Source organism: Heliangelus exortis, chromosome 11, assembly GCF_036169615.1.
Source record: "Heliangelus exortis chromosome 11, bHelExo1.hap1, whole genome shotgun sequence".
NCBI classification, from domain to species: domain Eukaryota; kingdom Metazoa; phylum Chordata; class Aves; order Apodiformes; family Trochilidae; genus Heliangelus; species Heliangelus exortis.
The window spans coordinates 16,121,627-16,138,669 of NC_092432.1; the positions used below are offsets into that span (position 1 = coordinate 16,121,627).

General features: G+C 39.3%; 1 protein-coding gene across 4 annotated transcripts in view; it reads left to right on the plus strand.

Annotated features, from left to right (window-relative positions):
• The window catches only part of RORA (RAR related orphan receptor A), a 349,216-nt gene that overhangs the window by 320,731 nt on the left and 11,442 nt on the right, over window positions 1-17,043 (plus strand). For 2 of the 4 annotated variants that reach the window (XM_071754913.1, XM_071754915.1), the window contains 8 exons: window positions 934-1,019; window positions 7,380-7,521; window positions 9,133-9,528; window positions 11,951-12,072; window positions 13,279-13,411; window positions 14,059-14,166; window positions 15,408-15,518; window positions 16,790-16,902. In XM_071754913.1, coding sequence (XP_071611014.1) covers window positions 934-1,019; window positions 7,380-7,521; window positions 9,133-9,528; window positions 11,951-12,072; window positions 13,279-13,411; window positions 14,059-14,166; window positions 15,408-15,518; window positions 16,790-16,902 — 1,211 coding nt within the window. The remainder of the gene's footprint in view (window positions 1-933; window positions 1,020-7,379; window positions 7,522-9,132; window positions 9,529-11,950; window positions 12,073-13,278; window positions 13,412-14,058; window positions 14,167-15,407; window positions 15,519-16,789; window positions 16,903-17,043) is intronic. The other 2 variants (XM_071754914.1, XM_071754916.1) reach the window with 1 other exon arrangement.

Genomic DNA, 17,043 nt, shown 5'->3' on the forward strand with positions numbered 1-17,043 from the left:
TGTGCAAGCAAATGTAGAACGGGGACTGCTGGGCTCAGTACCGCGAGGCGCTGTCTTAGCATGGTCCTGTCCAACAAAACCTGCTGGCAGGTGAAGAGGTATCCTGAGCAAGCAGGAATCCTTTCTCTAATCCGTGTGCCCAGGTGGGAAGTTGCTGTGGTGTAGAGACACATAGAGTTTTATCACACACTAAACTGAATTCAGTAGTTATGTTTTGTATATGTGAAGTTCAATACAAAAAGTCAGGACTTCTCTATCACGTATCTCTGGCATTTTCCAGACTGTGCCAGCTCCTTTGGGTTTTGTAAACTGATGAGAATACTGCTGTCTTTTCCTCCCTCGTTTGTTCTGTGGTAGCTAAGACACAAATTTGTACTGGTAACTCCCTTTTGATTCAAATTCGTGAATTCTGGATTTCTTGTGTAAAATGTAGTTGCTCTTCACCTTGTTACTTATTATTTCCACTGGGCAGTCATGTGAACTGGTGGTGGTGATGTTGACCATCATGAACATGGCGTGATGGTAACTCTCTGGTAAAGGTGTTGCTTTCATTTCAAACAGTACAAACTTCAAAATTACTCTTTATGTTCTCAGAGGAGCAGGATTGGGATAAACCATTTTAGTGTTGTCGTAGCTCTTTGGCCAAAATGTGAACTCTTGTTTTTGGCTTTGAAATGCTGATTCTAGCCTTCTTGTGGTTTCTTAAACACCTTCTCAAATGACCCATTTTAATAACCCAAAAGCTATTATATAACGAGCAGCCATAATTTAGTCCAAAGCTCTAGGGGACCCTTGCAGTTCAGCAATGAATAGTTAATGCAGTATAATGTTTAGCAGGTTATTAGTTTTCACTGTACAAATGCTGATCAGGGAATGCTTTTATAAGGTGTTTAAAAGAAAATGTAATTAACTGGCTGCGTGCTTCTGTTGCAGCTCAAATTGAAATTATTCCATGCAAGATCTGTGGAGACAAATCATCAGGAATCCATTATGGTGTCATTACATGTGAAGGCTGCAAGGTAAGCTTCTAAAACATTAAGTCTTTAGACAGCATTTAGCCTTTTGATAGTTATTATTTCCCTTACTCTTTTAAAGAGCAAGCATTGCACCAAAGGTGGATCGGTGGACTCCAAAGAATATGAGATCAGTTTGTTTTCTGATTATTTGGGTTTTAAACAGGGATTTTTGTGACACACAGAGATTTCAGAACAAGCTTCAAAAATTTTGCAGTTTTCTAACATCTGCCTTAAACTGTCTCTCTGTGAATAAGCAGAAGAGGTACAGAAAGATGATCTGCTTTTAGCATGCCACAAAGAATCTGTTCTGTGGATTCACTGGAGAGGGAATTTGGGGCATTCTTGAATCTCCCTCTTCATTTTTGCTTTTTAAATTGCAAAGAAACTGTGTTCAAATATGACAAAACTCTCTTACCTCTCAATTTTCTTTTGTAATCTGCTGCAGTTACAAATCTGTCATGTAAAATGATGTTGCACAACTAGCACATGCTACTAGTGTTAAGCACGCTCAGGTCTTCCTGGAAGCAGTGCCTGTCCCTTGCAATGCAATCATTCCTGTTACTGCCCTCTCAGGAGAGAAATAGCTGATACTATGCTTTAGTGCCAGAGCCTAGATGACCTGCAGGTAGTGACAAAGAGTTTAAATGATTAGGGCCTGGACAGCATGAAAACTGCCCTGCTGTAGCAGATGGATTTTGTTTGTGCTCTGCTCTTCCACAGTAATGTCAACAAAGTCTCACCCAACAGAACTATTTTGGCTGGTGCAAAGGTTGGCACAGCTTGGCTTCTGCCAGATGAGCCAGGTGTGCACTGGTATGTTTTTTCCCCCAGCTTTTCTGTGGCTATGATCTGTGCAGGTTTGAGCATGCTTCCCTTGCTCTCTGTGTTATGCTGCACCTTTCTTTGTGAAAAGTACTTTGCCATGAAAACCTAAGTTCCTAGTCCTGCACTCTTGATTCCTGGAGCCAATGTTCTGCACCAACAGTCTCAGAGAAGTCTGTGAAGTTCTGCCCAGGTGCTGCAAACCCATCCGTGTGCATCAGATGGCAGGATCAGGGCCTCAGCCATCAGAAGTGAACAGATGTGCTGCTGCCCTCTCAAGCCAGGCCTGTCAGGAATGATCCACAGCAGCCAAGTGTGGGATGTTTTCTTCTTCCTGTTTTTAGCTCCAGTTTGGTGTGAAGTTTAATGTTACTTAATAGTAATGGTAACTTAAATGGTACAGTGTAAATACTAATTACTGCCCCAAATCAACTTGATTTAAAATCTAAAGTGAAGTTATTAGTTGTAAAGACCTATTTTGCAGTACTCATCTGTATCATGTATGAAACCACAGAAAAGCTCTTGTGAAATTGTCATTAATCCTGCTGCACTCCTACAGGTCTGACCTTTGCACTTCACATAACTGAGTTTTCTGACCAGTTTTTGTTCTTATGTTGTGTTTCATATAACTAGAATTGAAGATACGTAATTAAATGCTGCTGGAGTTTTATTTCATACCTTGTTATGATGTTACTGGTTGGTTTTATGAAGTTATTTGCACAAACATCACTGAGTACTTGCAACTCATCAACGTATTTGGGTGAATTTGAATCTGCCTTTCAGAATTAAAATTTAACACCTCTCTTTCCTCCCTCTTCATTTTTTAGCCAGGCCTTTTTTTTACTTTATCTAGGAGGGCACCTGTGGCTTATTTTTTTAGTTTACTTATGAGAGAGGTCTTCTGTCAGACTATTCCTGATATACCCAGTGTACAACATATAATGGAGAAAAAGGAGAAATAACATTAATTATATAAGACTTTTACTCAGAAGCATGGATGAAGAATAACACAAAAACTGTACCACAACTAAGAAATAAAAATGTATTCTAAGATTGGAAATATTGTAGTAGCACTACTGAAAAAACTAGTATTTATATGGGGCACTTTTTCAGCCATTAGGTGTGGGAATCTGCTAACAACCATATGCTCTGTATGTTTTTTTCTTTTCTCTTCTCTTAGCTGAAAGCTGAATCCAGTTCAGCACTGTCAGAAAATACCTGAATGCTTCAGAAGGCCATATGGACACTTACAGTTTGAAATGAAGTTGGTTTTAATGGACTATATCTTTTAATTTGCAGATGCAGTTACTTGCTTCTGCGGTCAACAGCGTCAGTTTATACCCAGGTGACCCACAAATGCATTTGTGGGATCCCTCTCTATACTTGACTGCATGCAGTCAGTCTCACAGAACCATTTCTGGGCACTTCTGGTTTTTTTCAAAGGTTTATAGGTACTAGTTTAATCTCTTTTGTCTTTTAAGAACTAAGATAGTCTTGTTCATTGTAACAGCAAACAAATCGGGTTGTTACTCCACAGAATGCCAGGTGTTTTGTCACTTTCCATCTTGCATTGCTTTGCTCCATTGATTTCATTCATTCACTTTCTTTACTAAACAATTTTTCATTACTCTGTTGAACGTGGAGTGTCATATTAGCATTGCAAATATATTTACCCCAAAATCATGCTTTGGAAGTTTTTGGTTTGAATATTTTGCCTACCCAACCTCAAGAAAAACATGCTGAGAAGCGCTGAGCCATGTTACAGAAAGGGTAGTCAGAAGCCTTGCATAACCAGATAAACGCAGTCTCACTCCTGTCTGGATTACATATGTAAAACTGAACACTTTTTCTTCAGTCTTGGTGGTACTATAATGTTACCAGATACTTTATTAACAAAGACATTTTACAGTATTGTCGCAGCACCCTTTGCAACTAAAATATGCGCTCATTAACGTAAGAGGGTTAAAAATCCAATTTGAATGTTCACCCATTTTTCATATAACTATTTTCCTGATGTTTCTTTGAAGAAAATAGGCAGTACTTCGCTTTAGAAAACAGTAAAAGAATGCTCCCCCCCCCAACTAATTGTTAATTGCTCAGAATATTGCAAAACTTAATGATACGTGGAAGTCTTTAAGAATTAGCCATAAATCATGGGATTATGAATAAGCCTTTGTTGTCACAGGCTTGCATACAGTCATTCCAAAACGTCTGCCATTAGGATGCAGCAAGGCAGCTGTCAGCTGTTTTCTTGTAATTAAACAGCCAATGAGCAGCTAATTAAGACATATGTGTATACAGAAGTGGAAGTGGGTATGTTAATGAACTGTAGGAATCAATTCATTAAATGAAAATTTGTCAAAAGACCAAACATGAGATCAGCATTTCAGCCTGTGGAGCAGGAGCCTGTGCTGGGCCATTTGGGATATCAGGGAAGCACAACTGGCTTTTCCCCTGCTAAGGAGCAAGCTTAGGCACAAATGTCTGTAACACCGAGCTACTGAGCAGGGAAGCTGTCAAAGCTATTAATAGACTTGGTGAAAACTGCTATTTACATTTCAAAGTTCCTTCTTTAACAAGTTGTTACTCAGACTGAGTTGCAGATGAAAAGTCCTTGTGCCCTTTTTTCCCAAACTAGATTTCTTGGCAGCATATGAAAAACCATATATTGTGTTGTATATAAATAGAACTCTGAAATACAGAGATGAAGCTATGGCTTGTAATCTGCTCTGCTCTTCTTCTGGCACTAATATATCCATCTAAAAAAGGCAGACGTACAGAGCTCAATGATACCTCATCAGAACCAGCTGGACCATCCAGAAGGAGGCAGGGCTTCACACACTCGCCACCAGAGACCTGGGTTCAGTGGTGGGACATGGGGATGGTTTTTAGTGCAGCAGTGGTTTTGTTCATGTGTGTAATCAAGAGGGGTCCACTGCCCATGAGGCAATACTCTGAGTGTGTAATAATGGATGGGATGCAGTAAGAGCGTGTGACCTGGGCTGGTTTGCATAATGCTTGAGTGTACACACGTGTTCTGTGCATGCATCTACCTCCTTCCTGGTGGAAAAATTATAGCTAGCTCAGTGCCTCTGGCAAAAGCAAGGAAATAGAACAACAGAATATAGCATGTCTCCTTCTCCTAATAAAGGGGGGGAAATCTAGGGAGAAACTATGTTTACTTACAGAAGACTCCTGTAACAGGGGCTTCCACACGTCTTACAATGATGTGAGAGCCCAAGGATGATCAAAATATTAGAAAACACACAAATAAATTACAATATGGAAGAACACTGAAAGTAAAAAACTGTTTAACTTCACTGCTAATTCAGTGCCACATCTCAGATATGTCTATTTCTGAGCTTTGCACAAGTTTAGATTAATTTCCAAATTCTAAGGCAAAGGGTTTTGTGCTTTAGATACCGCTTATGTTTTCAACATAGCCACATAACATTGTACAGTTTGTTTTTAAAAGCACTCTACTACATCTGTGGTTTGTAAAGCACAAATGCTTTTAAAGGCCCCTGTTTCAGGCATTTCTGCTCTATTGAAAATTTAGCTTCAAGCTGTAACTTAGCTGATATATTGTACACTAAAATATATTGAGCAGCTGTGTCTCTAGGGAAGATCTGGAAAAGCAAAAAGCCCGTATTTTCTCCATTGTGGTACTAAAAATAATCTTCAGCTTGACAAAACTATTCTTTATAAAGAAAAAATATGCCAGACTGGCAATACAGACTCAATATATGTATGTCTCAGCTGAAGGAAAACATAGATCTTTGAGGTTATTGGGCCAGGTTCATTTTACACATTGATTAATCTGACTTTCAGGATCACAGCAGTGGCAGAAGATTTCATACTGTTCATTTGTGAGCATGTCCTTCAGTGCAACTGTTAAATGAGAAGGGACTGATAACATGGAGATGCAGAGCCTTCATCAGCAAAGTCACGTGTTGAGTCGATACCTAATCCTATTTCTCTGGTGAATCACATTGCACGTGCATGTGTACCTGCCCTGGAGTGACAGGCACTACTCAGGGTGCTGAGGGAACTGGAATTTAAGCTATCTACTTATCTAAGAGTTTGTGCCTCCAGATGGATCAGTCACGATGTTGGAATGGTAGAAATGTACATGATATTTCAGTTTTTCTTTAGGGGAAATACACTAAATCAGAGCTCAATATGTGCAATACTTCGAGTCTCGGTGATGATCATCTTCCTATTGACAAATACTGAAGTTCCATCACACAGAAACAAAGACTTGAATAAAAGAGTGAGAAACAATGTACAGGAAAATTCACCTGGACCATCTTCAGTTTCATTAATTTTTTATATTTTGTGTTTCCTCCATTAAAGCTCTAATAAAATCAGAGATTCACAGAATTAAAGGAGCATAATCAAAAAGGCTGATGCCCTTCTCATAAGATGAGAGCAGGAGGTTTGATCTCAGTGTTGTGTTGTGTTTATGTCTGCAGGATGTTTGCTAGGAAGTCTCTTAGTTGTCATGCAGAAGTCCTTGCTATGTCTGGACAAAGTCTGTGTCCCAAAAGAGTGTGGCCTTCAAATAAGTAAAGAAATTGTTTAAAGTCCATCTTTAATTAAAAAGTACCCAGCCTTTCTGAGGAAGTATTTTCCTTGCAGTGCTGTAATTAATCCATTAACTGGCAACATAAAACTAAAATACTGTGCTCACCAATCCCAAATGCCTCTTTAGAATGACTACATCTTTGCAGAATCCTTGTGAAGTAGGTATTACACACGCACCAGCTTATGTTTGGAGAGTCTGTGGTAAAAAGATGAAATGGACTTCAAAGCAGACAGCTGGCATAGTGGTTAATAACAAACACCAATCTGATGGAGAGAACTGAGCTGTAACTACTGGGTAACCCTCCAGTGCTGGCTTTGTTTGGAGATGGGTGTTTACCCATTGCAGTTGACTCAAGAAGGATGTGATACATAAAATCTGTTTCAGCTTTTCTGCTTAGAAATCTAAATCCAACACTGAGCTGAACAAAACCTCAGTTGCCAGCTGAGGCAAAAAATCTTTTAAAATATGTTTCTTAGTAGAAGAAACTGCTCACCATCATGCTCTGTGTTTTTAAACACATGCAAACGCTGGTGAGGCTGAACACCAGCCTGCCACTGTCATCTCCAAAGAGCAGAACTGGGTAGCAGCTGTTGAGTCCTCCCCAGTTTGGAGATCTATGCTGACCCAGGAAAGATAGGAAGTCAAGGAAATCGAGGTCTATAATTAGTTTTATCTCATTTGGAAAGAGCTGGTGTACTGTATTTAATATGGGGCCTGTGAAAATCATTGGAAAGATGTGTAATTCCTTTATGTGTCATAACACTTCCTAATGAACTATTTCCATTTCCTTCTCGTTACTGGATTTTTTTTCTAGGAGAGAAAAATAGACAAACCTCTTCCTTTAGTTGATTGTAGTGCACTCAAACTTCATTTTCTGTTAGGTTTGGCACCTTCCAGAGCCTTTATTTTCTCTGTCAGGTAACAGCTTCTTGTATTTTGCAATTCAATTGCAGGGTTTTTTCAGAAGGAGTCAGCAAAGCAACGCTACATACTCCTGTCCTCGTCAGAAGAACTGTTTGATTGACCGAACCAGTAGAAACCGCTGCCAACACTGTCGATTACAGAAATGCCTTGCTGTGGGGATGTCTCGAGATGGTGAGTTCTGCTAACACATCATTTGCAAACTTTATGTTTTAATATACACTGTGTTCAACTAATGCAGGATTTGAGAGCTAGTTGTGCATTGGGCTGATAGTTCCAATCAAATGGTTTTCATATGTTGCAATATATTCAGAGAAATATATATAAATAGGAGCATAAATAAAGTTCTTGGATTTCTTCTTTTTCTTACTTGTCTACTTTAGGTCCCAGCCTTGCCTCTGATCACTTCTTGAAGATGAGATTTTTAGTCTAATGTTAATACTTTGTGTGTTCATTGCAGTTTAAGTGATGTAGTTGCAAGCAACACTGGTTGCCCGATCGGTACAGATCAGAACTGTTTCACAGTACAGAGAGCTAAATGTGCATATAATGAGTAATGGAAAAAATGCAAAGAGAAAATAGCGCAATGGTTTTTTTCAAGATAGAATTGTCAAGAAGATGTGTGCTAGTGCTGGTAATATTAAGCTCAAAATTACACCATGTATAATGACAAAAACCCACCTCTGTAAAGTGGCAGCTTATGTAACTCAATTAGAACTGGATTTGCAGCCGATACTTGCACACCTCCCCCGTGAATGTAATGAGGCTGCCACCACTTACTCAACTGGAAGAGCTGACAGAGTCTTTTTCCTTGCCATAGTGACAGCACTGCTGCATGTTCTACAAATACATGTGCATTACTTCGTGTGCATGGGGCCTGACTCTGCAGCTGGTTTTCAGATTGCATTTCCATCTTGATTTACACTGTCTTAATTTTTTTTAATGGGCATGAAACTAAAAAAAAAAAAACGGAAATTTTTCTTTTTTGGTAATGACTAGTCCCTCTGATGTGTTTGCTTTCCTGTAGAAAACTACAAGATGGTAGTCACTTTCCTAAAAATGAGGCTTTCACAGCTGACACAGGTCCCAGAAATCACATTATGGATGTTCTTAGGAATTCCCTGGAAGCAGCAGAGCAGTCACTTCTAGCTTATGCTTAACATTAATACTTCTCAAAGTAGTAATAATTTTGTGGAGAGTTAAATGTACACATGAGCACATACACACATGTACAGGTAGTTTTAACATTAATTCACTAAGTAAACATTTTTGTTTGTCACAGTAAGGTGCACTGAAAGGAGGCTCTTTGGTTCTTCCCATGTGCTTTGGTCTTGGTATCAATCAAGCCTGCATTTGGTACTCCTTGAGATGGACCTCGTGTTTGTACCTAACTCCGGGTTCAGTTTGTAGTGTGAATATACAACTAGGAGAAGCTGGACATCTCAGACCAGCACATTCTGGTTTAGCTTCTTTCCAGGAAGGATTTGAAGGCTGAAGAGATGCATCTGTCAACATAGGTGTACATAAAAAGAAGATCTTTTTGGTATAGAAGTGGAAAGTTAATGAATGAACCTAAACCAGTGACTTCTAAGGTCCATTTAAGTATCATGTTAAGCGGCCTTTAAAGAGCAGATGCTGCAGATGCCTTTAAATGACAACTGACCCTTATGTCTGCCCATCCTGCTGATTTGTCTTTTATACTGTGTCCTTGTGTAGGATTTAAAGCCAATTAAAATGCAGTAGTGGATTGGTAGAAATGTAACATACTGTGTGTCTGTGTTTCAGCTGTGAAGTTTGGTCGAATGTCAAAAAAGCAGAGGGACAGTCTGTATGCGGAGGTGCAGAAACATCGAATGCAGCAGCAGCAGCGCGATCATCAGCAGCAGCCAGGAGAGGCAGAACCACTAACACCAACATACAATATCACCACCAATGGGTTAACAGAGCTACACGATGACCTCAGTAATTACATTGATGGGCATACCCCTGAAGGTAGCAAAGCAGACTCTGCAGTTAGCAGCTTCTACTTAGACATACAGCCTTCTCCAGATCAGTCGGGTCTTGATATTAATGGAATCAAACCAGAACCAATATGTGACTACACACCAGCATCGGGCTTCTTCCCTTATTGTTCTTTTACAAATGGGGAGACCTCTCCAACTGTGTCCATGGCAGAATTAGGTAATGAGAGAGAAAAGCTTCCATTGTAATTGTCTTAATAGTATCCTCTGGATTAAAGTGATACATATAGCCAGGTGATAGCCAGAACGCTGCTTCTGTACAGCTGTGAGCATGTATGGGCATTCTTCTGGAAAGTGCAAAGCACCCTAAGTGGGGTATGTGGTGAACACCTTACAGAACTGGACTAAAGATCCCAGGAGCCTGTGGCTGAGCAGCTCTAGTGGTGTTGCTTTTGTTTTCAGTCCTTTTAATAGAACTCTCTGAATACTGATCAAGCTAATGTTTACTGCCAAGTAAACAGACAGGATATTTCTTTATTTGCAGGTTATTTTTGAACATTTTATCTTTTTCTAGTTCCTCAGAACTCATATTATAAAAGTGATGAGGCTGATTTTCTTCTGCTCTATACCTGGGAAATAGAAAACCGAAGCAGGAGTCTAATCTGAGGGCTGTTCTCCTTGCCAGTAGTGGAAAAGAATCAGAGCCCAGATATTTAAGAAAATTTTTGAATGTGTCAAGTTTTGAAAATTTCCTTGAGAGCCTTGTAATGACCACAATAATGAGCATGTTTTACTTCAAACTCTTCCCTGAATGATTATGCTTAGGGCTGAATTCCATACCTATCACTTTTCAACGACTAAGAGTCACGTTAGAGCATGCTGTGTGAACTGGTTATAACCAAACTGGAACAGGGCATGAGAGAAGTGACTTCAAGATTCTGCTAACTTATATAAGTAGACAGGCATTTAAAATAGATTTTGCTTGCTTAGGCAACATTTTTGCTAATTAGTCCAGTATGTAAACTGAAAAATAGTTTGAAAAATCAGCTATTCCAGGTTACATTTTTCTTTTTGCTAACTTTTTTAAATTAGAGACAAGATATGACAGAAAATTTTGGTTTATTTTAGTGTGTGTTCTTTCAAGAAATTTGTGGAGAAGAAGGGACAGGAAAGATTACTTTCTAATGTCTTGTACTGCAGAATGCAATTCTCATCAATGTAACTTATGTGACAGCTGAAGTATTGTGTCTGGCTTGAGTTCAAGTAACTTCAGTTACAGATAATTGAAAACTGGTTGCAAAAAAATAGGATAAAGGCTATGTCATGTTGCTTACCTTTATTTACATAGTGCTTGCATTTAAACCCTACAGAGCTGATTTGGGTGCCCAGCATTCACGTTACCAAATAATGTTTGAAGAATGTTTGTCTTCCAGACTAAGGTTTCAATTTAGAAAGGCGTGGCTGTTCAATGAAAGTATTTAGGTGTGTACTGAAATACAGTCTGAGGAAACAGAACTGAGGCTGACTGTGAATAACAAAGTAATATTTCACCTTCTGTATCCTTCAAGGGCCCTAGGTACAATGCTGTCAGTTGCTGCTAGGGAGAGCAAATGTTTTAAGTACACACTCGTAAGAAAAAAACCCAGTGCTGTGAGATACATGAAAGCTATGATGACAACCAAAGTATAAATTACCTTCTGTTCTGCATTATTGATTGCCCAGGTAGCAGATATAATCTGATTTTTACCTCAGCTGTACACTGAAGTTTTCAGGTAGTATCTTGTATCAAGCTACTAATGCACCAAGTATGATACTAAAGAGAGTAATTAGTCCAGCACTGCACTTTGTGAAGAGCTGGGTTTGGTTGTTATCCCTCACAGGCAGCTCCATGTGATACTGTCCTGCTTGACATAAAACTAGACAGGTGGTAACAATCTGTATTTCTTTATTAGAAAGCTTCTGTTGTATAAAACAACTGAATCTAGCTTTTGAAAATCTGCTGCCTGGCTGGCAGTGCTGTTACGTTCCCTATACACAGTATATACATGATATATACTATTTTGTATTCAGCAAAGCTGTCTCCACGGAGATTCTGGAACCCTAACATGAGGGGGTCCATCACCTTGCTCATTTGGATTTTTTCTTATGGCTCTACTTAATAATATAAATTTCAGCCCAGGTTTCAAAGTACCGTGCTGAATCTGCAGTGCTTTCAACACTCTTACGGTTTCACCAAGCCTGCCATTTATTTTGCAAGCTTTTTGATCGTGCGAGATTTCTCTGCACCCACAGCGGAGAAGCCCCCCCGCCTGTCCCCAGTCGCAGCCGGTGTCCCCCCTGCCTGCCCCACCCTCAGCCGGTCTCCCCCCGCCGCCTTTCCCCGCGCTCCCCCCAGCGGCGGCACCGGGACCGGCATCGGGACCGGGTTGGCGGGTTTCGGGCTCTGCCTGTCCGCGGCGGGCGTTATACCTGCTTTTGCATAAAGTAAAACTCACGGAGATGTGAAATTTAGTATTTTTTTTTTTTCTAACAGCTGACCCTCTCTCCGCCCCCTTCGTTGTAACTGGGAGATGTCAGCTTGCTCGGGCCTGAGGGTACAGCTTTGCATTTTTAACCTGTGTCACTTCTGGTCTTTCTTTTAGAGCATCTAGCACAGAATATTTCCAAGTCACACATGGAAACTTGCCAGTACTTGAGAGAGGAGCTACAGCAGATAACATGGCAGACTTTTCTGCAGGAAGAAATCGAGAACTATCAGAACAAGGTATAAAAGCCAGCCAAACTATGGCATGTTTTTTTAAAAGCATGGTATTTCCGTAACACGCTGAAACATTCACTTTTTCACTGCTTTCTGTTTACTATTAGGAATGTATATTTTTCTGTGTTTAAAAAACAAACCACTACAGTCAAAAGCAGCAAGATGATTAGGACATCCTTTGCATTTGTGTTCTTTACAGGTACAGGAAAAGGTAAAGCCACACTCCTAAGATCTGTCTGTGACAGATAAACAGGGATAAGAAAACAGAGACTTTTTTTTCAGTCCTAAATGGCACGTTATTTTCACTTCTTAATTTGTCATCTCCTAGGTCAACTACCATGAAAACCCTGAAGCCACCAAGTGTTTTAATTTTACATGGTGTGTCTTGTTTTGAGCTTACACAGAACTCTGTCACATTTGCAGCCTTCTGTGCCTGGTTGTAATCTCAGTCTGTTCTGCACTTGGCACTTGATGTTTGGGTTTTACCAGCAGCCCCAGTGCTGCCATGCTGCCAGTGGGCACCATGTTTGTATTTCCCATACCTCTTTATCCACAAACTACTACCAAATGGCTACTTCTGAAAAACTCTTTTTGAAAGTACTAAACAAGCACACTGTTCTTGGAATATATTTTTCATTTCCATTAAAAAACTATAAGCCTTTAGGAATATAATTTTGTCCACTCATGACATAATTTCATCCTGAATTACTACCAGTGTATGAAAAAAACACTACTTGCATGCTTTCTAATTTATGTTGTTAACAACATGATCTTCATATGTATATCCTTATATCTACCCTTATGGAGACAAGCTAGTTAGACGTGGTGCAAAACACAGGAGTTGATAGGAAAACTGTGACTGTGCAATGTTAGTGTAATCTGGCATTTTCTCTTGATGCAGTGCATAAAATTCCCACGGGAATCACTGGGATCATTACATTTTGACATTTCTGGCCTATGAAATAAAAAAAATTCCAACCTGGAATGACCTCTTCTGACATAAATGAAGGGGTATTAAGTGTTTGCATTGTCACTCATTCACTCCAGCCTTTGGCTTGGAGATTAATTTCCCTTGTCTTAAATGCAAAATGTAGCCAGGAGTGATGGAGAGAATTCACTCCGCTTTTGTTTCTCAGCTCAGTTTTACTTTATGAAAATAGGCTTTCCAAACGCTGATTAGTAATTTTTGCCTTTTTCTTCTCTCTCAAACAGCAAAGGGAGGTAATGTGGCAGTTATGCGCAGTCAAAATAACAGAAGCTATACAGTATGTAGTGGAATTTGCCAAACGCATTGATGGCTTTATGGAACTGTGTCAAAACGATCAAATTGTGCTTTTAAAAGCAGGTATGTGGGTCAGTTTTGAGGTCTGCTCCTATGTAGTTTTGACTGAGGAAGGTGTTACATGTATACAGTGATTGTATGCATATATATATGTATGTTGTACAATGATAATTTAAAATACAATAGGGGAAAACCCTAACAAATGGTTTGTGTCTTGAAGTTATGTACCTTCTTAGTTACTCTGGATAGAATGTGTTCAGATTTTGTTATAAACAGGGCAAGCAATGAGTGTGTAAAGATGGAAAAAAAAGATTAATTTTTTTAAATTTTGGCTTACAAATAGTGGATAGCTTTTTTTAAGGTAAAAGAACATCATTCTATGCAAGAGGTTGTAGAATACTGGACAAAGTTATTAAAGCTTTGGGAACATAAATCTAAATGAGCTGTTTTGACTTCAGAGACTTCATCACTCTAATAAAAATTACTAGAGATTATTAGCGTAAACTAAGTTGCTTCAGAAAATCTTCTAGAGGGCTTTATGGGGATTCTTTTGATTCTACCAGCAAATCAGATTGTTCTCTGTGAAACCACAGAACCATACTACCCTCATTGATTGATACTGAATGCAGAGCATAGGACATTTTTAAATTCTCACTTGCTCTTTGCAGCTGAAGTCTCAAATAGTCAAGCATACATTGTTTCTGTTTTAGGGTCTTTAGAGGTTGTGTTCATCAGAATGTGCCGTGCCTTTGACTCCCAGAACAACACAGTCTACTTTGATGGCAAGTATGCTAGCCCAGAGGTTTTCAAGTCCTTAGGTAAGGAAATGTCAACTTTTGTATCTTAGAATAAAATAAGGTGGAAACCAAGAGAACAGCAGTTCTGAAAAACTGAGGCTACCGTATTCAAATAAAAGAGTTCCACAGCTCAAACTGCTTATTTTGTAGGCAGTCATGCTGGCTTTGTTTGAGGCCAGGCTGATTTCAGGAGTTAAAACAGCTTAACTCCAGGCAGTAAAGGACTGTTGGTGTTGGCTTTCAACACTTTGATCACAGTAGAGCAGTTTGGACACATTTGTAACAATGGAAGCCCAGATTTTGTATGTAGAGTTTGTAACTTAAATATTTTTTTCCTGTATATTTTTGCTAATTTCAGAAGGAAATTAGCTCTGGGAAGAGCATATAGATTTGTGCATATAGATTTGGGAGGTCACTGGCAGCAGTGAAAATAAAGCAGCAGAGAGTGTTCTACAATTCCTGAAGTATTCTCTGCCGTTCTAAAATACTTCAAGCTACAAGGTCTGAGTGTAAACAATTCAGAGAAAGCAGTTTCAGATGTAGGTTCCAGTGAAACAAAACCTTAATCTGGGTAACAACTACACCCAGAAATCTAGACTGGGTTAGGGCTGAGCCTTGCAGAGGAGAGCCCTCTCCATTAGGCTGCAATCCCCTTCAAAGCAGGGCTCCACTTCTGTGCAGTGTGTAACAACAGCATGTGTAACAGCAGCAGTAACCTGACTGACACCTGTGTGAGCAAGAAAATGGATGAAAGGAGTCAGAGTTCTTTTACTGCATGAAAAGCTTTCAAACCTTGGCTTCTCCCTTTGCTCCTGCAGCACGTACCTTGTATGCATCTCTCCCCTCCCTCTTCTGTGAGCTCAGTACTATTAAAATAATTACTTTTCAAGTACACATTTTGAAGTGCCACTCCACAGTGACAATTCTGAACAGAAACGAAGTTAAACCAGTTTTCAGTTTGGAAATGGCTTGGTTTTTTTTCTTTATTTACCAAAAAAGAAGCTAATGTTGTAAAGATTAAGTGTGCAAAACTTTCAAAATACTGTCTGCCAGGGTGTGGGAGGCAGGGTCTTGTGGGAATGGGGTAATCAGCTCAAGCATGATTGACATCTCTCTACCATCATTCCATAGTCCTTAAGGAGAAGACCATTCACCCACAAAGTACTTTAAATCTATTTTGCACTTTCATCACAATAAATCATCTGTGTAGCCCTGTAGTAGTTTCAAACAATGTGGCATGAGCTGTACTGTATTTTTGGCAGGTTGTGAAGACTTCATTAGTTTCGTGTTTGAATTTGGAAAAAGTTTATGTTCTATGCACCTGACAGAAGATGAGATAGCTTTGTTCTCTGCATTTGTTCTGATGTCAGCAGGTAAGAGAAGTTTCCTCTAGGTTTATTTGATAGAGGTCATTTATATTTTTAATTCTTTTTAATGATAATATTAAGACAATCAGGTAGTGTGAAATATAACCATCTTTTAAGCATCTCCTTTTTGACTAAAATTTTTATTTTAATTAACACCTTGAACATATGAATTTAAGTGTCAATTAGTCAAGTTGGAAATCCTAATCAATGAGGACTCAGCTTCTTTGCAAAAGCTTAAATGCATGTGAGTGAGACCACTGGCTCAATGTAGATGAGCCAGGCAGAAGGTAGCCTCTGAATTTATTTAGCCAGCTTTCAACGTACATGAGTTTGCAGTTCTAGCAGAATTACAGCAAGCACATGACATGCACATGAACAGTCCCCTCAGAGCTGTTAGGAAGGGGTGCCACTCTAGTGTGCTGCAGTGGTACTCAGGTAGCTTAGGTATCTGTCCCCATCATGAAACTGGGTACACTGAGAGTTACAGTGCCAGACACATCTGAGTCACCCCAAGAGTCAGACTGAGTCTGCCCTACCCATGACCACTAGATAAACACAGTGCTCCATGTTCTGGAAAGCCTTAATAGGTCAGGTGGAACAAGATACCAGTGCAGAAAGTCAGTGTCTGGAATAACACCCAAGGAAATAAATGCTCTCTGTTTAGATTGCAGCACAGTGGACTCAGGAGAGGTGGTGGTGGATTCTGTTAGTAACAGTGGGCTTACTGAGATCATCATAAACATTCTCATGCTGTTTGCCAGATAAGATGTTAGCCCTGTATCATAACATGTAAGCCACAATTCTGCCACACAGAGTATGTAGCAGCTAATACTACTTTTCTGCTAGAAGTTTAGAAGCCTTTTTTTTTTTTTAAATAGCTGAATATTTGCTTTTAATTTTCCTGTATGTCTCTGTAGATCTTAGCAAGAAGATCCACTCCAACTACTTGTTCCTTAAGTGATTCGTTTCCCACTAAAAAGATCTTAGCCTAATTTTGTAAATACCCTGAATTTTACAGACGTTGTTAGCAAACCAGTAGTAATTGTTACTCAGATATGTTGAATACTTCTAGCTAGGGACTTCTAACAAGGAATTTTAAATGCATGTAATAAATGCACTCCAAAACCTAATAATTGTGAAACTCACTTTCTGTATGAGAATATATAAGTGGAAGAAGGGTTGCAAACAAGAAAGATGTATCTGTAACAAATTTAGGAGTTCCTAGTGCATGGTGATTGATGTGTGCAGGACTAGGTGTTAACTCCATTTATATTTAGATCGCTCATGGCTTCAGGAGAAAGTAAAAATTGAAAAACTCCAGCAGAAGATCCAGCTAGCACTTCAGCATGTCCTACAGAAGAACCACCGAGAAGATGGAATTCTAACAAAGGTAAGATTGAAACTGTGCCATGTCACACAGCTGAAAGTATGCTTCCTTATGAACAGTATCCTGATTGTGGTGTAAAAGATTTTATATGGCTAATTTGGTACTTAAAGCCACAGATTTTTAAGCACCTTGTTCAAAATCAAG